Source organism: Hydractinia symbiolongicarpus, chromosome 12, assembly GCF_029227915.1.
Source record: "Hydractinia symbiolongicarpus strain clone_291-10 chromosome 12, HSymV2.1, whole genome shotgun sequence".
NCBI lineage: Eukaryota > Metazoa > Cnidaria > Hydrozoa > Anthoathecata > Hydractiniidae > Hydractinia > Hydractinia symbiolongicarpus.
Genome location: NC_079886.1, coordinates 18,386,462 through 18,413,098, shown reverse-complemented (window position 1 = coordinate 18,413,098; position 26,637 = coordinate 18,386,462). Strand labels below are relative to the sequence as shown.

General features: G+C 33.7%; 1 protein-coding gene across 1 annotated transcript; it reads right to left on the bottom strand.

Moving 5' to 3' along the window:
- Positions 1 to 75: 75 nt before the first annotated feature.
- LOC130621917 (kinesin heavy chain-like) lies at positions 76 to 24,831 on the bottom strand. Its single transcript, XM_057437286.1, has 29 exons — positions 24,482 to 24,831; positions 22,815 to 22,902; positions 20,536 to 20,609; positions 19,981 to 20,085; positions 19,293 to 19,341; positions 18,433 to 18,488; positions 17,940 to 18,027; positions 17,560 to 17,684; positions 17,020 to 17,273; positions 16,688 to 16,737; positions 16,197 to 16,295; positions 15,455 to 15,636; positions 15,307 to 15,375; positions 14,754 to 15,065; positions 14,217 to 14,261; positions 13,803 to 13,901; positions 13,494 to 13,589; positions 5,244 to 5,361; positions 4,519 to 4,595; positions 3,871 to 3,980; positions 3,483 to 3,522; positions 3,192 to 3,253; positions 2,892 to 3,024; positions 2,554 to 2,658; positions 2,279 to 2,428; positions 1,712 to 2,082; positions 1,378 to 1,516; positions 1,011 to 1,137; positions 76 to 778 (listed from the first exon to the last, which is right to left on the bottom strand). The coding sequence occupies exons 1-29, from the start codon at positions 24,605 to 24,607 to the stop codon at positions 729 to 731; spliced, it is 3,399 nt and encodes a 1,132-aa protein (XP_057293269.1). The 5' UTR covers positions 24,608 to 24,831; the 3' UTR covers positions 76 to 728.
- Positions 24,832 to 26,637: the final 1,806 nt, after the last annotated feature.

The window sequence follows — 26,637 nt, the reverse complement described above, 5'->3', positions numbered from 1 at the left end:
CTACCTTTATTTTTTTATCTCACCTGGCTATCTGGATAAAGGGGACCTTGGAGGGGGTAGAAAAGACAAACTATGTGTAATTTACTCCATTCTTTTTCACCAAAACAAAAATCAAAAAAACAAAAAAAATTGGATAATAAATAATTTTTTTTCTATCTTATATTAACAAGCTTCTTGAGTTTGAAACACCTGTCTCTATGGAAACGGACTAGTTACCCAAAAAGCCGAACACATTTTTTTTAAAAAAAAGCTAGAAGCTGAAATATAATTAAGAAACTACATCTCATTGATAAATTATCATTTAAATATTTTTAAAAAATTATTTAGTCATTGCATTCGATCACTAGCTTTTTAAACTTCTTTACTATACATGAGCGTAAAAAAGCTGGTGACCGATATACTTTATAATCCACAATTAGCCAGCAGTCAAATTTGTTTTAATGTTATCATATGAAATAAAAAATATGTGAAATTCTACATTTTATATAGTTAAACAACACAAACATTGATGAAATGAACTGCCAATTGATCTGTCAATTATGTTAAAACAAACGAGACGATAGACTGCGGTCTTGATGGCCCAACGTTATAGTAGACTACTGTTCGTATAAAAATAATAGAGCACCTATATTTTGATTGAAATAATACCCTGTCTGGTTTTAACGAAGTTTTACGGAAGAGCCGAGTGACATTTTCACGACGCAATTTATCGGTTCCGTAAAGTTTGACTACCGCGGGCTTTGTCCTCTTTGCGATCCTGTTCTGCGTTCCCAAGGGCCTAAAAATAGTTAAAACAATGGATTAGGAAGGTCAAAAGAATTACTAAAAGGTCGGGATAAAATTGCTATGGTGCCAAAAACAGCCTATAGCTGTTTGTTAGAATATGTAGAAGATACAATGTGGTTAACTGGCTCCTGTTTGGGTTTTAGGGCCATGGAAAACAAATTCAACCAGTTCCAACAGCAAAGTGGGAAGATTCAGTGTTATATATTTTAGTTAACATCACTTACTATCTCCTGTTTGAGAACTCGAGCGTGGTATTTTACCACCGGTGAGCAATGCTTGTATCTCAGCTTCACGCCCGGATAAATTCGCCAGAGGTGATCGCGAGGACGGGGCGGGTAACCTACGTGGACTCTAAAAATATGAGAATCAGAAATGTTAGCTATGTGCAGAAAACATACATCCCACAAAATATTCGAGTCAAGGAAATGAAATTAATTCCAAACGTTTATAATTTAGTTGATCAGAAACTGTTCGTGGAAAGATGAAATTTCCAACTTCAATGACTCACGCAAATACCGGTAAAAGTTGATCTAATAGAGTGTTCCTGACTTAAAAGCAAAAAGATCAACGGAAACAGTTCCCAAACCTTACCTTTGGTGAACCATTGTTGTCCATAGTATTTAGCCTGTCCATGCTGGAACTCCCTCTCATACCCGAACCTCCGTTCACCTGAAGACTTGACGATGACGATGTCGACTCCGCGTACATGGAAGAGCGTCGTGGATCCTCACTAAAAAATTATTGGACGTTTAAATAGTACGTAAAGAGTGAAATAAAAAAACATAACTAACTAAAGAAAAATCGGATATATTGTGTTACTTTCCATTGGCAAGCGATTTGAGTTCTATTAGTCATCTGTGTGGTCTAATTTACACCACGACCCTTAAGTACGACTTTAAACTAAGCAGCTCTTTTAAAACCCTACCTTCCGGGCCTTCTAATTCTTGAGCGAGATGAAATGTCGGCTCCTACAGCAGTCTTTACTCGCTGACTGACACCGCTACCCCCTAACGTCATATCTGCATCTCGATAAGTGCCACCCCTAATTATGGGTTGAGTATTCGGTGGAACGATAGGTATTTTGGAAGGAGAAGTAGCGCGAACGACAACAGCTCCTTGTTGTCTCGATGACTCAAAGTTGTTTTCGGGAGAATTGCTACTGCTTATGCTGTTAGTCCTTATGTATGAACTGCCACCGATTGGCTGACCAGGTCGTATGACTGGCTTAGCAATTTGAGGTTGATGAACACGACGATTTACTTGGCTCTTGTTATAGGCTTGTTTCCATTTGTCAACCTAGAACAAACCATGCAGTAAAAATTAGAATAAGTAAGGGGAACACAAAGATGAAAAAACAACTTTATGTAGGGTATGTTAAATCATAAATTAGAGATATTTTTCATACTCAAAATAACTTCTCGTGTAATTTTAAAACCAGAAAATAAAGTCGCAAACACAAACGTTTTGAGACAGTACGGAATTTGTGTCAAACCTCTTTAGTATATCTAGACCGATCCTTCATAGCACCGTCTTTAGCGTCCTTTAGAGCAGCCTCCAATGCCTTGACCCTTTCTTGAGTAGCTTTCAATCTCTTCTCGAGTTTTGGCAATTCTAGACGCAAGTCTGCGTTGTCTCTCACAAGCTGAAACAGAAAGGATTCCAATGCAACAATTATAATCCCTTATTTTTTCTCTCCTTTAAATCTTGTAAAGAATAGCGATACAGTTAATGAACGATATGTAAACAATAAAAAAAAGTAAAACCGACCTGTTTGTGCACTTTTGTGAGCTGCTCTAAGTTGTTCTCTAAAAAAGAAATCTTCTGTTTCTGTGCTTGACTATTGGCTTCATCAACTTCATTATCTTCAGAAATCTAACACAGAAATAAGAAAGCAATTTTTTTATACAAGAACATAACATCTTTTATTTAGAAGATAATATTTTGGTTCGTCGGTACAGTTTTCATATTATTGTTGAAACTTTAATATTTCGAGAACATGTTTAGAAGGGGACGTTTCGGGAGATTCTTCTCTCATCATCAGGCAAAGTATAATGACATGTTCTTAGAGGATGTTGGATGTGGATGTTGTTCTGTAAGTGACTTACGACTTTCATTCGCGATTGCAGATCCTTCACAAACATCTGGCGAAGCTTATTTAATGTTGCTAACTCTCTGGCTACTGTTTCTTCCAGGCCTTGAAGATCCTTTTGTGCATGTTCTTTCTTCGTATTCAAATTTCTATGGAGAGGAAAGAAACAATGTACGTTAAAAAGTATCTCTTGGTATAAGCGAAAAGCTGAATAATATAACAAACTCTACAACCTAGCACATTATAGTTCAAATATAACGAAGCACTACTTAAAGAGATCGATCGCTACACACCACAATAGGACAAAGTTACTTACAGTAAATCCTGATATTTTCCTTTTAAGTTAGTAATCTCTAAGTGCAGTTTTTCATTTTCACCCTAAAAATGAAAAAAAAAATAAAAAAAATACAATTTTAGGTAATAATTCATCGAAGATTCTTAAGATTCCCAGCCATGGTCAAAAAGAGAAGGGCATAGACGCACTAAGAAAATAAGCGAGAGAAATCAATTAACTACATTTGACGACGTTTCGGCCGTACACACCAATACTTACACCAGTAGAAAGATCATTTTACAAAAAAATGTGTTATCTTATATTTCTGCTTACCTTAATTTGAATCTCCTCCAACTCCTTCTTTTGAATGATCCTAAAAAGACATTTGCAAAATTTAGACACAGGAAAATGGAATACTTGCTGGCTAACCTATTCGTGGTTAGACAGAAACAATTTTGATAGTATTTCATAATTTTGCACACTTTATAGAAGATACAGAACCCCTTATTGTCGTTATTGTCTACGTTTTAACTTGCGTAAATATAAAATCTCAGGCGGATCCCCCATTTTTCAAGCAGCAAAATTAACGCGTAAAATTAACAATCTCCAAATTTTATCTGCAGAAACAGTGAAACTTTAGCTAGAAAACGTGAAATAAAAAAAACAAACTTGTCCTCTAAAATAACGAAGACAACAACAACAACGACAACAATAAACATACTCTTTAATTTCTTGTATAATGTTAGACTGTTCCTGAATCTCGTCGCGAAGACTACCAACTTGCTTTGCGTGTGCATCATGATGCGTCGCCATTTGTTTTTCAAGCGCCTCCTTAAATTGTAGGAAGAGAAATATATACAACCCACTATCTGCAGTGAACACTCGCTATCTAAGCTTCTTAGGGACAGGCATGCTCAAGATAGCGAAAGTTCAAGTAATAAACAAATCATGAGGACACTGGCGTTTTCAGACACATATGTTATATATGAAACTTGTGAAACGAAAGTAGAAAAAAATTTGTGAATGTGTAATTAGTTTGAAGTGTGCGATGTTTCATAGTAGCGACTGATTTTAGACTATATTTCCCAACCAACCGCGACTGCAAAAGTGTAAAAAACAAACTGCCAGAGACAGCATGCTTTCATTTATGTAAAAAAAAAATGCTTCATAACATAATCACAGAAATGATGGCAAGGCCAAACAAACACACTATTTTTTGCATGGTCAGTGAAATTCCAATCAACAACTGAAGAAAAAAAAATTGACATGTTTAATTACGAAACAAAGACTTTAAAACACAATTCATTAAATCGATAAAAGAATAATAAAACATTTTTTTGAAAGGAGAAAGTCTTATTTACAAACACACCTTGACAGCTTGTGCATCCATCATGCCCTTTATGTGTTTCTCCTCTTTATCCTTCAGTGTTTCCAACTGCATTTGTTCTGAAGGTTAAAAAAGATTGTTTGTAATGAATGTGAGAGCACTGCGCCCATTACAGTTACATCAATGTAGTGTAAAAAGAAAGTGGACTTCAGATAGACACTCAAAAAGAGCTACAATCATGTTCAAGAATTATTGGAATAAATGCTTAGTTTCGAAGATTATACCCACAAGTAGTAATCTACGTCGTTTCAATATTTAACCCTCGCACTTTCTACTTGTCAATGTTCAAAACGGACTTAGGACCTTAGGTTAGATCCGATATCTAAAACTGTGATAATTTTTCGCTGACATCAGCATTGCCTATTTTCTAGATTTTCTAGACGTTGCACAATGCCGACATCACAAAGGCTGCGACTAGCGCATATTTAAAGCTCCTCACCCGCTCCACACATCTGCCAAAGCAAAACTTTTGGAGCGTTTCGTCTGCAAAGCATTTCGACTGTGCTGTTTTAAATTTCGAAAACTGCCATTTTCCAAAAAATTGTGAACATGATTATAGTTGTCAACCAGTAGAAAAGACCACGAGTGTCCTTGATCGTCGTTCACATTCCGTGTATTCTTAGCAGAAAGTAGCAGATTCAGAAACATTTCGAGCAAAAACCGGCTATTAAAAAAAGATCCACATGATAATTGGAAAATATGCATACCATTCGCAGTTTTCTTGGCCAGTGATTCGTTGAGCGTGTCGACAGCTTCTTCCAAAATACGTTTCTTTGCTTCCACTTCTTTAACATTCTCAAGTAGCGTTTGTGTTTTAGCTTCATGCTGAAAAATAACACAATATTCGTTCAAAAAATAGAAAGAGGACTTCCTTTTGGTACAGCCCGATTTCCAGCCTAAGATTTTCTCCTAGTTAAAGCTTACCTCCTACTCCCGTATAAGGCACTCTTAAAATGTCCATACCATGTTAGTATTAAACAAAAAAGTATTCATTTCAAAAATACGTATTGCAATAACTAGAAATATAACCTTTCCCCACTTGGTTTTTCGAGCAAACTTCTTTCGGATTAAATCCAATTTTGATGTCGTTACGTTGCTCTAGTTATACACAAAGTGCCGAGCGATTGATTTTACACAGCCGCTATACCCCTGTCTATGTTTTTAGCAATCTAATTTCGGATGGAGCAACAAATCCAAAGTCAAAACTCAAAATTGTACCGACTTTGTTGATATATGATACATTACTTTGAAGTTTGTCGCAGAACTCTTATCCAAGATGGCAATCAGATTTCCATGTTCTTTATTATAATTTATCAGGCGAAAATATATTTTTCTTAAATATATACTATTTTTATATGAGCGTTTCGAGGCTCGTTTGTATTAAAGTAGGAAGTAAGTTTTAAGATTTACAGTATAGTTTAGCATCATGCGCAATCTTAGAGGTGACCTACAAAAAATATGTTACATAACACCACTTTACAATTTCTTCGAAAGCAGTTTCACTAGGGATGCTAAATACTTAAATTGAAATCCATCGCAAGTTGAGGTATTAGATGTGCTGCATTTTCATAGTGCTACAAAGTGTGTTGCGTGCAGCTTTACATGATGGCGGATGTAGCAGCGCATACCAGTTTTGTTGCATCAGAGAAGTTTATTTACGTTTATTTATCTCACGAAAGAACTGTCTTTTTCACTTTGACAAGTTTTCTTTAGTTGTGAAAAGTATTAACACTTCTTGAAGCGCTTGCCTGTTGACAGCTTATATTCAGTTTTTTAAGAGACCCACCCTGAAGTGCTTATGTAGAGAATTAAGTGTATAATAGTGCCATTATCCGAGAATATTAGTAGAATTAGATTATTTAGGCGAATTCTGGAGTTAATTCTTCCGCGGTTAGGACAATTTAGGTGTGGTTATTCATCATTCAAATGTCAATGAGAATCTAAAGTCTAATCGAAAAATCGAAAGCAATGACAATTCAATTTATTTATTACCTACAACTGTCATTTCATCTTACAAACAAATAAAAAGCGTTTGTAATGAAGAGTGTTAAAGGTAAAGCGCGTGCTAAGTTGGTTACACAACAAAACCTGTTTTTTTTTAACAAATAAATTATTTGTTCAGCTTTGAGTAAAGACTGGTAACGTTACATTCTCTAATCGTCTTTTCAAGGATGCCTATTTTTAGGTTATTCTTGAGGTTTTCACGGCCGGTGGAGGTAGTGTTGTGGAAAAAGAGAAGGAAGGAGCGTTTTTTTGTAAAACATTTTCGCACATATATAATTAAGATGACAGTATGTGTTAGAGAATAGTACCAATGCTAGCAATGCTTCAAATATACAAGAATTTTGCTTTAACAGATGAAGATATTTGAAGAGCTCGTCTTAAATCTCAGGAACTTGAAAGAAGAGGGAGGCTGCCCTGTTTCAATTTTTTTTTACCTTAGGGCTGATCACATGAGGCGAGCTGGCCTAATTAAGTGGGATAAAAAAAGATCAGAAAATTGTATTGATAAAAATTTTATATTTGTCTGGAGTGTTTATGTATTTATCCAATGTAGTACATTATCTTATTTTTCTATTGTTCTAAACAAAGACATATTGTTTTAATCAAAAGACATATTGTTTTAATCAAAAGACCTATTGTTTTAATCAAAAGACCTATTGTTTTAATCAAAAGACCTATTGTTTTAAACAAAAGACCTATTGTTCTAAACAAAAGACCTATTGTTCTAAACAAAAACCTATTGTTCTAAAAAAGACATTGTTTTAAACAAAAAACCTATTGTTCTAAACAAAAGACCTATTGTTCTGAACAAAAGACTAATTGTTTTTAACCCAAAATCTTAGTCTTATAAAGCACTTTGAAATAAAAGCACGTAGTTTGCTTGGTGGACACTACGAGGATTTTAAAGACTCTCTGCAGTCATTTTGCTTTTTGTTGTGTCTATTGATAAGTAGAATTAACTACTCTGCTACTGATCTGAAATGATTCGTGATATTATTTCATTCATGCACATGCACCGGGACCTGCTACAATAAAGCTGTTGGTAAATTAAGCACGTGTTAGCCAAGTATACTACTTTCAAAAATTAAACAAATATATACAGACCATGGGTCCAAAATTGCGGACCAGTTTTCTTAGTTTTCTTTTAAAGAGAAAGTGTCTGGCCGCGTGCAGAGAAGTATTAAGTGCAGAAGACAAGTGTCAAAACACTGAAGAAAAGTGTGAGAATACAGAAGATAAGTTTGTATCATCGAAAACAAGTTGGCTATAGGCACGATGGCCCTTATGGGCGAATCTCCACGGGACGATTTTTACGACGATCGTCATACTCAAATTTGATTGGTCGCGATTTTCGTCACAAAAATCGTCGGGATTATCGTCCAGTGGAGATTCGGCGATGGCTCACTTTTCTTCCAATTTAAAAGCATTTCTCTTCTATGATTCAGACAGTTTTCTTTTGTATTCCCACGCTTCTTTTCTGAATTTTGATACTTCTCTTTAGTGTTGTGACAATTTTCTTCTGCACGTGGCCCGAAATTTTCTCTTCAAAACTAAATTTAAAAATCTGTTCCACAAATTTACACTTATAGTCTGTATATATTTTTTTCTTTTCGCAAGAAGTATAATCGGCTAACACGTGCTTAATTTACCAACGGCTTTATTATAGCAGGTCCGGGTGCATGTGCATAAACAAAGCAATATCACGAATTAATTCATCTTAGTAGCAGAGTAGTTAATTCATGGTTTTATTTAACAATAAACTCAATAAATGGCAAAAGAGCTGGCTGCCCAGAGTCCTTAAAACTATGGTAGTGTCCACCAAGAGTCTAACATGCTTTTATTTTATAGAAAATCAGGCTGAGATTTTAGGTTTAAACAATTGGTCTTTTGTTTACAACAATATAAAAATAAGAATAATGACCAGCCAGGTTAAAATTTTGTATTCTTATTAAAAAACAGAATACCATAATGTGTTCTTATTTAAGTTTATGGTCCACTATCCATAAATTTTTAGAGAGTTTTTAATTACAAACACCACTTGATCTTTTTTATGGCCGCGAACCAGTATGTTAATTATTCATCTCTTATACATCGTTAAGGCTTTCGGCAATTTATTCATTTATTCAAAAACGTGAGTTATCAAAATCCAGCTCAATCAATATTCCGGACCAGAATTGGGTCTGGGAATTTTTTGAGTTCATAGAAGAAAACGTTGCTTACTTTGGAAGAGAAGTGCTTCAAGAGAAGATTTTGGAGGAAAGAAGAAAAGTGTTTTTATCAAGAAGAGATGTGAGCCATAGGGGCCATCGTACATAGGGGCCTCACCAACATCTGTGTTTAAGAAAGTGAGATCTCGGCAAATTCGCTTATGTGATCAGCTTGTTGTACATAATTTTTGTAAGAACAAGATAAAGAACAGGAATACTGCTTATACATCGCATATGCAGTGTGTACTTTATTTGTAGAGGAAGTTTGAAAAAATTTTTTTCATATTAATCTCTAACGAAGGAGTGCAAGTGGTAAAGCCAGGCGAAATAAATGATCAGTTTATGGTTCATCGCAGATATATTTTTTTCATTTAGGTTGGACGTCATTTTTAAATAGCCTCGCATTAATGATTAACCACTTGCACAGCGTAGATTGGTTAATCATTCATATCATATCATTCATAATGTTTTATTGACAAACACTTTACTTCGACATTCACCGCATCGAAGAAAACGTTACAATTAATATAACTGAAATTCTCGCGCAATCACACAAATAGTTAATTATGCATGACAAAGCGTGAAAACAAAATAATTAACGAACAACATTGGAAAAATAAAACCAGCCTACCTCTCTAGAAAAAACAACAAATTTATAGCGTAGCAGCCTTCAAGCGAAATTATTAACGCAATAACTTTATCTTCTTTATTAACTCCGTACTGAGTTTTTCAAACAATAAAAAAAGAAGGAATTAATTTGTTTTAACCAAAACTAAAAAATATATACATCATTCCCGAAGGATTTATTTTTCTATGGTTGTGTTATTCCCTTCCTCTACTTTTAATTTTGCAGTTGGAAACGTGTTCGCCCGACGTAATTCAGGTCTTTCGTCAGCTTGGATGGGAATCTTTAACAACTGTTCGACCTCCCCACTGGGAGTTTTTTGCAGAGTTGAACACTGGTGTAACAATTTGTCTAACGTGTAATTCAATTCGATCATATCACGGCTTTGACGATGCGTGCGCGCGCTTTGTGGGCGACGAATTTTATTTTCCGCGTTCCTGTGTGCCACACTTTGATAATTGTTCAACACGTAAGCAGTTTTTCGTAGTTCGCTGATTTGTTTCGCCTGTAGTTGAATTTCTTTGCTCTGTTCTTTCAAAATCTGCTGGTGAATTTCGATTGCTTTCAAAATTCGATTCAATTTACGTCTCGATGCGATTATTTCGCTCACAATTTCACTTAACGCTTTCGATAAAGCTGGAAGCAACTCTTGGCGGTTTTCAGGCAACGGAACAATGGACAGTAGAGACTCTATTAAAGGATCACAATTGCCCTTTACATCCAAGTGCGCTTCCTCTGATGAATAAGGAGAAGTATTAGAAATTAGTTCCCACTCCCTATTTTCAAAACGAGGGACGCCGCCCTCTTCAACTGGCGGAGGTGGCGGAAAACAAATATCTATAACTGAAGATTCGCTAGCGCTGAGATCTTTTTCACTAAAACTACCAACGTTTACGTATTCAGAGTCTGTTTTCGAAAATTTCGCTCTTTGTCGACAAGGTATCGAACTGAAAACGACTGCTGAATGAGAGCCGGCAGAACCTGTGGAGTGAGTGCGTCTTCGATTTTCTGTATTTAAATCAGCATGAATCTTAGTCGGTGCTTTTCTCACCTTCCCTTCGGCGATCATGCGCAAGTGAGACGATTCGGCTTCACTACTTGCGAGTGAAGTGGCCGATCTCAAATCAAGTTTGTTATTCCAACTTTCCAAGTTTTTCTCTAGACTATCATTCTCAGAGTACTGTCTCGGTAAGTCAACAGAATGAACTATTTCAGAATCTTTAACAAGTCTGGGTAGGCGAGATGACTGTCTTGGAGTACTGTGAGCACGAACTAGATTAGATTTCGTATTTTCTGAGTGTAGAAGTAGGTTTTTACGACCTACAGGCGCGGTTTGAGGACATTTCTTGTCTTCGGACAAGGTTTCCACACCTTCGTTGTAACGCGGTGACAGTGATTTCGGTCGAAGTTGGTTTGTGTTCGAAAAATCGTGAATAGTCTCCTCGGGCGCAATAACCTCACTTTTTAATGTAGTTAACGAGAACTTAACGGGCGATTTTGATGCATTTGCGAGATACGACTGGAAATCATCACCGAAAACCTCTTCAGCCAAATTTTCTAAGGATTTACTAAACCGTGGTTTGTCATCTTTATCAGTAGAAGGGCTTTCTTTAACTGTTGTATTCGCACCAACTGCACTTTCGTTTTGCTTGCCAGTCGAGTTGCTTTCCATGTCGTCGTTATTACACTGTGCAGTGTTCGTTTTCGCTTCGTTGTTTTGTGTACTACTTTCGTTTGTCTTATTTGCTGGTATGCTCCCATTTGTTACTGGTAAAATTATTTTCTCATTTTCGGTATCGCCATTTTTGTTCGGCGGCTCTTCTTTTACACGTTTCTGAAAAACTGGTGCAGATATTTTTCGATCTTTTCGCATCGCCATCGAGTGTGCACGATCAAGCAGGGACAACTTTTTCGTGGCAGGCGAAGCATTTGGAGGAGGTGCTTTCTTCTCCACCGGCGGGTTCATATCACTCTCCGACATCGACCGAGCTTTTTTAGGTAGTCTTTCTACATCTGGAGAAGAATGTGGCGACTTTAAGAAATCAGCTATACTAAGTTGGCCTACTTGAAAGGCTTCTAGAACACTATCGTCGAATAAAGTTTCGTCTTCTATCATGTTAACATCTGCGCTCTCTACAGACTCCTTAAACGTAACTTTTTTACCGCAACTCTCCAAGTTCGGTGGAGGCGAACGCTCAACTTTAGCCACAGGTGGTGCGGCTTTATTTATACTTTCTTCAGTGTGAGTAACACCTTCATGAATGTTTAACTTTTTCACAGTGTCTTCTGATTCGTGAGTGCCATCGTGCGGTTTTTCATTTGATGTGTTCTTGTCGTTCGTGGCGACAACTTGAATACTCGAAGTTGTTTGTTCGCTTGATGGAGTTTTCTGTGGACTGACTGGTAAACAATCTTTGCTAACAACAGAACGATCGGCGTCTTTGCTTGTTGAACGACGAAAGCTTCGTCGAAACAACTTTTGCAGCATGTTTACTGTGCGTACGAGTATAACGGAGTTGTCATCGGTAAAGTTATTACTTTTTATGAATGTCGAGGTATTAAGAATGTAAAAAAAAATCGTCGCAAATTTCTTTGTCTTTTTCTCTCAATTTGTAGTAGTGTGTACAGCTCAATACAGTGGCAAGATCGGCAGAATAAGAAACCTTCACAATGAGTTTGCTGTTCGTTTTTTTTTATTCAGTATATTTCCCTTCTACCGAATATACTAACATTTATATCGTGGTTCTCTTCATCAACTCAATCATGCATTCACACACCGATATAATACATGTAAATTTTAATAAATAACAATTCATAGAATAAAAACTCGATTTGAATTGGGTGGTATTTTTCTTTTTTCGTCGTTGTGAATAAAATACTTCAAGATAAAATTAAAAATGACAAAACTTCGTTTCTCAACAACAACAACAACGTCTTGCACAAAACAAGCAAAGCTTGCTAAGATATCCCTGTGTAGTCGTACAATGTACATAAACTAGAGAAACACATTCTTTGACGATCCGAAATAAAAAAGATTCACAAATATTTGATTTTCCATTCTGTTTTGAAACTCGACAACACAAAACAAAAAATATGCTCAGCACAATACCAAACAGATGGTCTGGCCAATAATTAGAAAAGCACTCCATCGTACAGGTTAACATGCACTAATTTTTTATCACTGTTAAAATCTTATCTGATAAAAATAGTGTGAAAAGAGAAAAAAGAAATACAAGGGAAAGAAAAAGTAAAAAAAACAAAGAAAATAAAGTGAAAAAGAAAGTCTTAATCTTTATTAATATTAAGCACAAAAAAAAATACAGGTTTAAAAAGCGATAAAAAGCCTCTGCGATGAAGACCAAATTAACCTGAAAAGCATAAAAGCTTTGTTTCTCTGTGAAGAATTAAGCATTATGTTGAAATAAAGGATTCTTTCAACGTTTTCTGCATGATGTAGTAAGAACAATACAGACAATATTGAGCAGCAAAGATAATGGCCAGGCCTTGAAACATCTGTTTTCCTTTTCTCACCACGTCCAAGGAAAGAAAAATGAGCAGAGTATACCGCCTTTCTCTGTCTTCAAAAAAAAAACGTCAGTAAAAAAACACGAGTCGGAAATTCACATGAAATAATCAAGTTGTACCACATCTGTTCCCGCTCCACGGTTTTCCTCTTACAGAAAAAAACAACTTGCTTAATCAAATCGATTTTATCTTTTCATTTACCGCCCACATGGTAAACAGGCTTGATTTTTTTTTAAAAAAAATTTACGCTTCCCTCCCACGAAAAAAAATACAATTCACACTGCAACTTTTACAATGATACAACCCAGTTTTCGCACCAGCGTTAACACAGGACTAATCTTCCGTGTAAAAAAGTTATTTGGGCAATGCTTACTGTAACAAGTATTTGGACTTCTTCACCCCGATCCACCCAAAAACACAATCTTTACACCCTAAGTACTTTGTAAAAAACAAATTAGCACAACAGGGTTCAAAGTTCTACAACTTTTTTTCAAAAAGCCAATATATTTGGCAATAATTTGTCGTAACCAAGTTTTTGCCCCCTCTAGTTTAACATTGATGGGCGAGACCAGCCGTATAACACAGAAGTCTCCTACCTGGGCAACTGTTAATTTGTACGTTTGTAGATCCTTCTCAAATGCATCCAATTTATTCTGGTTCTCATCACAAGTTTTGCCAAGTTGTTGATTCACCTATAACAACAAGAAAAAATGAGCTTTCATGCATTCGTAGACGAAGAGATAAACTCCTGGTAGGAAATAATAATGCAAATCCGCGCATGTATTGAAATCCTTTTTGGAATATAAGCGTAACAGAAGAATAAAATAAATAACAATTATTCTGGTGGTTTATTTACTCATATCAGGCCTAAACTTTTGCCGATCTATGATAACCAGCAGACATACCTGCACCATGGTTTTTACTTCAGTTTTTAACTTGCTGACGTACAAACGAGCCACTGTAAATTCTTCATCAAACTGAGAAGCATTTTCTATCTCAGGTCGCTAAAATTAATTAATGTTTAAAAAATAATGCTGAAAAAAATGCAAAGTTCTTGTTACACATTAGATCACAGTGAGAAAACTAGGAAAACGGAACTAGAAGGATTTTTTAATAACAATTTTATTATCTACAAGCTCATAGTATACAAAGTTCCAAAATTAAAACTGCTAGTACCCCTAACTGGTTAAAAAGTTGTAGCAAGAAAAATATGGATAGTTATCTGAAATTTTTAAAATCAAGTATTTATAAAGAAACGCAACAGAGAACTATACAACAAAGAAGTCTAAAACTTGTGTCTGAAATTTAAATAATGTTACCTTCATCCCACCAACAGAACCACCAAGAAAATTTCCAATCTCACTCTAAAAGATTAGTAAAAATATCAAAATAAACGTTATCCAATTTACAGACCACAAATGCAATGATTTCCACTTGTAAAATAATTGAAAGATTTCAGTCACCGAAGGTAGCGTTTTTTTAGGTATTCTAAACTCGAGAATGTGTTATAACTGTGGTAGACAAGTTTTGACACAAATTTTAACACAATTGACAATTTTACCTAAACGCAGTGTTACCTCTTACGTTAAAAAGCTAATCACCAAAAATTTTTAATATATCTCCTGTATACCTGTATACTTGTGTGTTTAAAATGGTTACGCCGCACCTTTACTTCGGACACCCCCGCAGTGTTATTTTATAACTTTAGCTAATAAGCGAACAAGAACGCATGAAATAGCGATGCGGGGGTGGGCGGATTTCCGCAGATTTTACACAGGGTAACAACGACTAGTAAACTTTACATTAACAATGTTATTAAAAACCTGACCCTGTCAGGTCACGAATAAATTTCTCACCAGTTCACCAAGTAGTATATTCGTAATTTCCGTCACTTTTCGTGTCATAAGATTCATTTTTTCCTGCAGTAGTTCTAGCTCCTTACTTAAGACCTGTCTCCCAGATTGTTCTTTATTTAAATCATCCAACAGGCTCTCGTTGTCTTTACTCTTCTGGTCGACTTCTTGTAACTTTTGATCATAATTCACAGCAAGTTCTTCCAAAGCTTGCAAGACCTCTTTCACTTCGTTCTTTGAAGCGTCGTGCTCTTTCGCAATGGAACCAACTTGGCCCTCCAAACTTTCAGCATTGGCTTTGGTGAAAACTAGAGTCTAAACGCAAAAAAAAACACCGTTTATTTTGTTTCTAAAAAAGGCTTGACTTTTTATTGTTTTGTTTTACTTTAAATCAAAGAGTCTTAAGCACAAAATATTTTTCCGGTATCTAGCTTACTACACTTCTCGTTCAATTTTACTCAATATTACATTAGTTTCACGTTTTGTCAAAATTAACGCACAAGCATAAAACAATAAACTGAACTAAAAATTAATAAAATACAATAACGCATCTTACTTCTTCCAGTTCAGCAACTTGCTTTAAAAGATTTTCAATATTAGCTGATTGAGCTTGGATTTCATCGTCCTTTAAGACAATATAGTTTAACAAATTTAGTTGACTGTGTTTACTCTGGCAGTCTTCTACGACGCCTAAAACACCCTACCCTTTCGTCAATCTGCTTGTATAGTTTTGTTCTTTCTTCATCAAAACTTTTCTTTTCGACGTCAGATACTTTAGCAGTGTGTGCTGGTTCTGGTGACTTCTGCGCCTCTAATAGTTCTAATACTTCATTCGTCCTTCGTCTATCTGCAGTGTTGATCTGTTCGTTTACAGGTACGTCTTCACCTAAATTTTCAAATTGATGGATTGTTTTGATTGATTGATTGATTGATCAAAATCTTTCCTAATTTGTTTCAGTGAGCAAAAACGTGTTTCCCCCCCCACATTTTTTTGAAGTAAATAAGCTAATACTTGCATGTAAAGCAAATACTCTTCAACTTACGAAAGTTATATAGTTTTATATAGATCACTACAAAGATTTAAATAAGTACCCTGTAATCAAACAACGTCCAGTTTTAGGGACGATTGTGGTACATCTACTGATTACACAGAATTAGAATTCTTTCTTTCTCTGATATATGCTATTTAAAAGTGAATATGAAGTAGATCGAGCTGTTAAATATATATATTTCTAATTTTTATGCTTCATAAAGAATTTTTGGAAAAATGAGCACCTTTTATTTTGACATTTTCTACAAGTTCCTTAAAATCAAATCTTACCCGTCATAAAGTTAAAAAAAATCGATAATATATTCAACATTTTCAAGCAAAAAAAAAAAAAACAAACAAAAAAAACTGACGTTATTTCAAATTTTAGTATTTAGAAGTTATTTCCATATAGATACCTTTTCTCCATCGATTCAGTTCTTTTTCCAAATGTTGCAGCATGGCCCTTAATTTTCCATTTTTTTCTTTTTCTTTCTCATATCGTTTCTTCCATTCGTCTGAAGCAAAAAATTAACGTTTTAAGACTGGGAAAGTAACTCTGAATAACATTAGGCTTTTTATTATAACATTAAAAAAAAAAGTTTTGTTTTGTGTTGCATTAAACTCAAGCGGATTGTTAAACAGTAGAAATGAATTACTATCCCAAGTATAAATTTCTCTATCAAACTGCATAAAAAAGTACTGGGTGACTAGTTTTTTGAAACTAAAATTAATGCTTTATACAGGTGTGCAAGGTGTGATTTTTCTCATCACTGCTTTTGCCATCTTTTCCAGTGCTGTTAAGGAAGTAGTACCATCGCAAGACTTGCATGTTTATCTAGAACTTGCTCATGATTCGAGATTTAAAATCAGGAGTAATAGTAAAGATTATTATGAGCATGGTATTTACCCGCTGTTAGTTCTTCATTGACAACAACAGTGTTTTTAATCGTCTTTGCACTATAAGTTAAAATCATTATAGTATAGAATAACATAGTATAAAATAAAAAGACATATTGGAAACAACACTCTAGGAAAAGATGATGCTTATTTCTACAGAAAGATATTCATCTAAATTTGTAGGCAAAACTCAAATATTCCTAAGTTTATTGAATAAAACTTTTAACAAAAAATAATAGTTTACCAAGTGTCTGCTAATTTCACAAATTCATTTTACAAAAAAAAAATCATAAAACAAACACTTAGCAATTACTTAGGACATAGCAATTTGTTACCACATACCGTTGCCCAAAAAGCAATGTCGATTTAGACTCCAAATCGTTAAAAGACGAAGGAGAGCAACAAATCACAATAGTGGTTCGCGAGTTTCCTCCCAAACTCTCTTGTAGAATTCGAGTCATCTTACTATCCCTGTAAGGTATATAGGAGCTAGTTCCTTCTGCTAAGGAACTGATAACATTTCCAAGAGCTGAGAGTGATTTGTTAATATTTTTTGCTTCTTCTAATGTATCACCTTCTGCACCTGTCTTGCTTACCTGAAAGAAACAAAACTTTTCTGAGAAGCAGAGGACGTAGAAAGGTCTAGGAGGCTGAAAACGTTCTTTTGGGTATGCAGCAGAACACGGCCTTTAACAGAAGAATGTAAATGTGGTAGGTATCTGAATAAAGCTAGAAAAAAACATGATCACAACTTTTTATCAGAAACCCAGAAATCCAGAAGGATTGTCTATTGCTGGCGCCCAATGCTAGTTGATGTTGATAAAAATCTTCATGTTAATAATAAAGCAAAACAGTTGTTGTTATTACTTTATAGAAACTTACCTTCTCTGAACCAGCCAGATCAACAAGGTATAATTTCCCACTTAATTTTTTTTGAGTTTCTGTGTTTTCTTGTTTAACGTTAATTAAAAAAATACTATGACTCCTTGAACTATGCTCATTCATATCTAAAAAAAAGGCCAGAAATAATTTAAGAAAAAAATTGATTACTGACTGACATTTAAATACTTGCACAGTCTTTACATGTTTTCAGTAAAATTCTCCAATTGCATTATCTTCCTTTAGACTTGTATAAAGCTTTTTCCCTATCTTTACATAACACTCTCCCATAAATTATTGTGGTTTCAGATCTTAGGAATTTATGCAAGATAAGCTGCTTGAGCATTGAGTTAATCTAACTTAAGCATTTGAACCAAACTTACTTGTAACTGATACATGTCGATTTGCTTTTCCTTCTGAAATTACATCCAAAACTTCTTCCGGACTGGACACAAATCGTTCTGTTGCTCCCTAGAATATGCATTAAAACACAACTATAAAAGATCTTAAACACTAGGTCTGTTTTGCTTTATTCAGAGTAGGGGTGAGGGGTACTCAAGATGAGGTGGGAAGGCTACTTCATCGTAGTGAATGATATTTTATAAGTGACCCATTATGTTGCCGAGTGTGGTTCAATAAGGTGTATGTTTTCTCTGGATTATGAATAAAAAAGATGGGCACAGAGCAACACAGTGGAAGAAAAAAAGTAAAGAATCGTTCAATTTTTATTTATTTATTTAACAAAGATTATCTTTCCGTCCGTTACCATTCCGTCTAGACTATAAAAGATTAGATTTTACTGATTTGTCAGAAAAATTAGTAATAACTGAACTTCCAACTTGTAGAAATATACTATTAACACAAAATTTATCTTACCTTTACATATGGGACACGATTTCTGTCTTCATGAACAACAAGATTTGTTTTTGATACTAAAATATAAATCAATGTGTCTATGTTGAAATTCAGCAAAAAAAATTAGAAGTACATTTCAAAAATACAAACAAGCAAGCATAAAAACGCCATGATTTCTTAAGCTTAGCATGACAGGATTGTTATCCTGAAAAATATCAGAAAGAGTTGATGATTGATTTAAACTTTTACATTGCTTTTGTGTCAATCTGCTTGGATTGAATCATACACTGATTATGTATATACTAAATCAATTATTTTTTTCTATATTTAAAAAATATTAGGGAGAAATAGTAAGCTGTGGTAAATTTCGCATATTCAGAAAACATATGTTTTGACGCAAGTGTATACTAAAATTTCCAAAATTAAGGAAGGGAGACATGTTATGTTTTTCCATTACTAACAATTTTCTCTAAAGCATTTTCATAAAATTTTGCTCTATGTGAGTCTCTGGTGTGCTAAATTACTTAACTTGTTAGAAAATGATTTTCAGTGTTTTCAATAAAGAAAAGGCTAGGTACACTGTACATTGAATGTCATGAATAGGTATACAGGCATGCGTTTTTTAATTCTTTACTTTCTCTGTCATCATGTAGAGTTTTCTTTATTCAATCATGTCACATTTTCAGTCGAAAAAATATACTTTTTCATGAGTGATATTGGATTTTACGTGTAATGAGAACTGTGTTTAGGCATGTGTGCAGACGTGCCAGTGTACTCTCACATTAGAATGACAAGACTGCTCCTAAATCATTTTAGCACCAGCTGATGAGCATGCAAGCTAATGCATAGAAGCACAAAGGTACAAGGTAACATAAACTTACCATCTAATAAATCTCTAATTTTATCTAAGTATATTTCAAAGTAAGAAACCTAAAATAAATAATTACAAAACAAATAAAACTTTGAAAAAGATTTAAAAGGAAGCATTGAAAATAAATGTTAAGCTGTTTACCACTCATAATAATAATTACACATAACATTGTTTTAAATATATTTGTTTGAGCCAACTTTTTGGGGAAAATATTAACAGAAGTATTCCTGGAAACAAGGTTGGCACCTTATTTATAGAGTCATGTGTGAGGAGATTTAGGGGCAATTTTTAACCTTCTTTACTGATTTAATAGTGATGCCATGAGTGAAAAAAAAATTATGTTATATCCATGTAGCAACTTTATACTGTTTGAATTGAAAAACATGCTTTTAAAGGATATTTGAGTTTGGAAAACACATTTTAAAACTGGGAAGAATTAAGGAGTTTTGCGGAGCTGTGGCAACCCTGAAATAGCCAATAATTTTTGCCACAAGTAAATAATATCAAAAGCTCAATCTTTAAACTCGGTCTGAAAAAAGGAATTTTAAAGTAAATTGTAATAAAATCATTCAGAACTTATCGTAACTAGTTACCATGATCTTCAAGTATTAAAAAACCATCATAATCACAAATTACACTAGAGTATTACTTTACAAAGTATTCAGGGACTTAAATGTCAATGAAACATTTAAACAAACCTTTATATGAAATTCTAAATTCTCATCCATGGTGTAGATGTAATTGAAAATATCCTGGATGATACGTGGTATTATTCCTTGCCATGTTTGGTCGCCAATTATCCCCTAAATTGCATCAAATTAATAATGATTAAACAACAGACAAAATTATGCACAGAAACACAATATTAATATACAGTACTTAATATAAAAGTATCAGGGTTGCTTTTAAGAGCCTCTATTTATAAAAAATGAAACATTATAGTTGCATAAGGTAGGTTTCCGTTTAAGTGAAATTGGTTGAATCAATTGTCGATAAGGCCCATGGGAAAATCCATTTAGGTTTTAGGTGTTTTGCTGATGTCACCAAACAACAGATGTTTGGTTCAATCAATTGTGGGATTGTTTCTTAAAAAAGTGGCATTCCATGTTTTAAAACATATGCCTGTACTTTTTTTAACAATTTAAAATTTTGATTTTATCTAGATAAGTTGATCAGTTTCCAATTAATTTTGACAGGTCCTTTAACAATAACATTGTATGTCCTTTCCAGAAAATAACAGATTTGTTTCATACCTCCATTGTATGAGTCTTTCCACTAGCTGTCTGTCCATAAGCAAATATCGTGCCATTGTAACCAGCCAAGACATCTGAAATAAAATATATATTTTTTAATAAGAAGGGATAATAAAATACAAAGCAAATATTTAACTGAAAAATAAGAGGTTTACGAGAAATTTTACAATCTCCCTTTTAATCAAGAATGTGCAACAGTAATTTGTACAGTGTAAACAAAGATTCAGCCTCCAGGCATAGCAAGATAGCATTCAGTAGAAAATAGCCCTAGAAAATCTGCAATGTGGTAACAAAAAGTTATGCTTGATGGATTAAAAAACATATATTTTTATTAACACTTTTTTTTAAATACACTTTTTTATAGGAACTGGCCGTTATATTTAATGCATTTCGAGGCTTAATTGTTCTTTTTCTGTTTATAAAAACTGTACAAGAAAGAATAACAATTTGAGAATTTGCCTAATTTCTTTTTCTTAAAGACTTTGTTTGTTTTAATCTTGTTTTTTTTATAGCCAGTACACACAGTGTAATGTCTGTTCCAATGTGCTCTATTTATAGAAGTATTGCATATTTTGTTCTTATGACCTACATTGTTTACAATTTCTAAAAGTAACTTTTTTTTGATAAAAAACAAATTTAAAATGCCAATAGAGGAATTATTAAGGGTTCTCCAAACATATTAATGTCACATGAGTTTCAAAGAGACACTTTTTGATATTTTGATACAGAAGGAATGGCTTTATTATTTGTTACAATTTGTTAGTTGTATTTCACATGAACTAAGAAGATAGGATACCAAAATTTATGAGTGAATATGAAACAAAGTAGAAGGTCATATCAATAATTACAAAGATAAGAAGTTAATTTTTTTTCAAAAGAACAGAGTCTTTTAACACAATTTTGTAGGTACAATATCTATGCACTTCCAGCTGAAAGGATGTTTGGATTGCACATTACAGACTAGAATAACGACTATTGCATTGTGTTAAATAAAAAGTATTATCGTCCGTTGACAAAAAAAGTTAATGTTTGAATTTGCATTTCCATTTATTTTAAAAGTAAACATAACAACATATATGTGTATATACATGTGTATATATTTATTTAAAAATTCAACTAAAGGCACGAAAAGTTTTTCATAGAAGTTTAAGGAATGCAAACATTTAGGTGTTTACCAGGAATTCCAAAGGAATAAAATTAATAAAACTAACAAACAAAAAGGTTTACAAAAAGGAACCTTAACCTTATTTAAACTGATGGGACCAAATGGTTAACCTTGTATGTTTTTTGCATAGCTTTATCAGTTTTATGATTTGGCTCTTTTTTTAATTTTTTAAAAAAATTGTGTGACAATCTTTTTGACAATTGACCCTTGTGCTAGGTCATTTGTACTGTAAAGGTGTTAGCTATACTTGGGTTTTAATGTAATGACACATCATCAAAGCTGCATTGGATCAAAAATTTAAAGAACAAAGAACTCAACGATCGATCACAATTCACATGGCTGCCATTTTGTTTTAGAAAATATGTGTTGTAAGCTGCAGTGGGTTGTTAGTTTCAGTGTATGACTTTGCCTGCTGTGCTTTAGACAGTCTTCATTTCTTTTTAAAATCTTTGCATCACCTTTTTTAATGAGAGCACACAAGTCATTTTAACAACAGCATTTCAAGATATCTTAGATCATAAAATAGCAAACATATGGGCTGCGCTAGCTTAAAGAAGGTGAGAAAAAATAAATACACATAAAGTTCTTTTTAATGAAAGTTATGTAAATGTAGACAAAAACTTATTTGCTAATTTAATATTTAAGTAAATTTCTACATTATTTAAAATTTTTCCTTTTTAAGAACTTTTATAACAACCATAACAGTAGAAAAAAAAACTGCTGGACTGGCATATATAAAACAAAGAGATACACCATACCTGAAATATAAAATTAGACCTTGGGGCAATGGACTTATAGACAATCCAATAAAAAAGTTGTCTCAACAGGCCTTAAATATATTAAATATGTATGCACAACCCAAATATACACATGCATACAAGCAGATGGTAAACAATCAATCAAAACATTTTATTTTTAATTAAAACAATTATATTCTACATCACATATGCATTTAAGAATAAAAGGACAGTCATTTTAATTTGTAAGGTCATTAAGGAAATCTGTTAAAACCTTGAAATGTGCTGTAACAGGAAAAAAAGACATAACAAACTTAATTTGTAAAAAAAAATTGTCAAGAAAAAAACACAATAAAATCAATGCGTACAAAACTTACCCGAGACAATTGGTTTAGCAGATTCAGTATACACAAGCTCTTGATTAGCAGTAGGCTTGAAAACTCTGTCAAAAGTGTATGCTCTCCCCTAAAAATATACAAATACCAACATCATTTAGATTTTAACATTGAAGTGATTTGACATAGATATCTAAAATCATCTATTAGATATAATACAAAAAAAAACTTATAAACAGGTTTTATATTTAGTTAAACATGTTTCTATGTGATTAAAATTAACAATAAATGCTATTGTTTTAAACATCTTTATGTTATGCTTGGTCCATATTCTAAATTACAATTTTATTTTGCAAAAAATATGTTAATAATCAATGACAAAGAAAATTTATCCAGTTTTAAATTACTTAGCAAACTTTGCCTCTTAACATGGTGTGGTTTTTACCATAACCTTTTAAAAGAGGTCAAATTCATCTGATGAAAATAAGTTTATACAGTATATAATATACCTGATGAACATGGAAACAAATTTAATAGCTTAAGTATGAGAGATATACCCTGTCTAATGTTTCCAGAAAAGATCAACTAGAAAACTGCCTTAGGTTGGGCCAAACCTATAGTCATAAATCAAGCACTCCAAAGACTAAGCTTGTGATTTACAAATCACTGAGATGCCTAATTAAACTTAGGTCAATTGTAGCCAAAGGTTTTTTGCAAATAATTTTAAATTCTTATGCAAGTGCAGTCAAATGAACTTTGAACCCAGAGACACACAAAGTCTCTCCATGTTTGTTCTGATATAAAATATATGTATAATTAAAATCACATGTGAAATTTTGTTATAATGTTTAAATGAGAATTAATTAAAAAAACTAACATATATATTTGTAAAAATATCACACATACAACATAAATGTTACTATTTTGTCCCCCCCCCCAAAAAAAAAAAATTATAAACAGTTGCCAACAAAAGCCAACTTGGTTGGTACATATTTTGTTGATTCGTGACATCACATGGCGTACATAGCTCGTACATAGCACAGGGTTGGTAAGACAATGAATAAAGATTTACCCACTTTTTAGTTTTCTCAGAGTGATTTAAATTTATCAGAGCCAAATTTCAGTAAAACAACATCATCGTAAAAAAATAATTTCTACAAATTTAACATGTAAATGGAGGTAAAAAAAAATAAAAAAATTAAGAGTGCTTTAGTTTTGTTTACCTTTACAAAGTCACTTCCAGTATATACACTTCACTGTGCATAATCATTTAAACTTTTTTTTAAGACTTGCAAATTAACTAAAGCACCTGTTGTCTGTCAAGATGTTTTAATACAAAAATAACACAAGAAAAAATTCCTAATAAAATTGAATACATACATTTGAATACACATGTCTAAAACAGTAAAATATTTTTTTTCTGTGAAAGATATATATATTTATTTTACAACATGATGTTTACACCAACGCTGACTTACGTCAAACAAATAGAAAGTCCTCATTGTAGTACTTTGACCCTAAATTTCTTGAGAACCGAAGCTCACAATTATAAAAAACACACACTATAATAAACATTATAATCAATTGTATAGCCCTCCTTTATTAACGTAACACAGCTAACAGCTTTTTTACTTTCATAAACATGCTGTTGCACATAAACTTAATTAACACAAAAAAACAGGTTTCACCAAACTAAACTAAAAACTTACACAATGGATTACAGTTTCATTTGATGGAAACTTTACAACCAAAGCCCCTCCAGCTTTTACTTCTGCCTCTGACTGAGGTCTGTAACGACACACAACTTTAATATTACACTCACTGGGGTCAGCCATGCCTGATACCACTGCTCTGCTTCTATTCTATACTTCACGATGAAACTTTAATGACCATTTTGCGAATCGATAGAATAAAATAAATCCCGTAGATCACAAAACAGACCAATATCAATGAATATTGTCGTGTACGTTACATTTTTGTCTATTTAGGTAAAGTAATTTGTTAATCGCATCTAAAATATAGGTTATATTCAGTATATTCGGTACCTGTCAGAAATAACGTGATGTTAACATAACGTTAGTCTTTCGGAAACAAAAACAAAACAAATCACATAGTTTTCGTTTTCTTTCTCTGATATTTAGCAATGTTTTCAATTTTCTATTTTCTTTCATCCCGCGCAGCAGGCTAAAAAAGGCCTGGGGTGAGTATACGATATTTCGACTAACCGCGTTTTTGTCCGTTTTATGTTCCAGTCTTTCGGGTAAAGCCCGCATTAATCTTGTGATCCCGAGGTTTAGCACTACGCTTGGGAGTTGCTCTGTTGTTTTGATTCTATTTTGTCTGCATGCATTCTGATTTGTTTGTTTTGCACGGTAAATGTTTTCACTTTTTTTCGGTCAAAGGAAAATAGTCTAATTTTTAACTGTAAAGTGATATTCAACATATTATTTCCTTAGACAGCTGTAATTATACATTTAAATGTATATTAATTTAGAGCTGGTCTGTACACACTGCCCCAGGGCAACACCCCATGTGTTGTTGTGTGGTCAGTCTTTTTTGCCCGAAATTATAGCTATACCAATAAATAAGGGTTCTCTGGAAAAGCAAAGTAAATCTTTTGATTTATGCTGTTACTTTGCTGTAAATAGAACTTTGCGCAATTTTTGTTTCAAGAACAATCAGTTAGGGACAACTGCAAATTAGACTATTCCGCCTAAATAGGCTATGATAGACAAATTAGACGAAATTTATCTCCTAACTATTTTGATTTAAAAAAAGATGGTGCATGGTTAGGCTATGATGTCCTAATTACGCTGTCATAGACAAAATAAGCTACTTGGACAATCTCGCCCCAGACCTTGTTCTAGTCGATTGGAAATGAGTTTGGTTGGTGGGCACGTTGACATGTATAACTTTTATATTCGCCATGCAAATTCTATGAAATTTGACCTAAGCAAAGCTGACTAAGTCAACAAGTAGTACAGGAAAAATAGTAGGGCGACCAACAAAGATTGCGAAGATATCGTTGATTAAAATTTTCCATCTCCTAAATAGACTATTCTCTCCAAGTTAAGCTATTAAAAATCTCCCAACTTAGCTACTAGCTTATTTAGGAGAAATAGTCTAATTTGCAGTTGTCCCTAACTGACAATATGAGGAGCACACACACACAAACAACAGGCCATATTCCAGGTATCTGAATTATCTGACATCGATGCTGCATTAGCCTGTATACCTATTGTACTGTATTTTTTAACAATAGTTTAACATAAAACCCTGGGAACTAAACTTTTGTGGCTGACCCCGACCATAACTCAACTTGACTCAACTGAGCATGAGACTCAGAAACACACTAAATACTAAACATTTTGCAGATATAGTAATATGTGTATAGTTAGTGACTTTTGAAGTTTTGGCTTTTTTATCAATTTTACTTAAATTTGATAGTACGCTATTTTTGACACTGGAAAAACTGTGTGTCATCACCTCTTGGATAGCCAGGAGACCCATGGTAATTTTTCTTACCACTGGGAAATCGGAGTAGTTAATTACACTGAGTCTCAAACGATTTTTCTGCAGCCAAAATCTGGCCGCACTTTTTGATTGGCTAATTCTATTGTTCTTTGCTCATGTGATTATTATTGGGGAAAGCCTTTTTCATCCCGAATATCCCACCGAGTTGTTTCACTTACCCTAACAAACATTAGTATTCTACAAAGTTTTTACCAGAGTCAGATTTGGCCAAGCTTGGTAAACAACTCACAGATAAAATAAAATGGCGTCCGAAGCGATTAGTCACCTTGTTCAATTTAAACTCGGGTTTCCGCTGAGTCATTCGTTCGCGTCTAAGCTTTTGTTTGAGAGA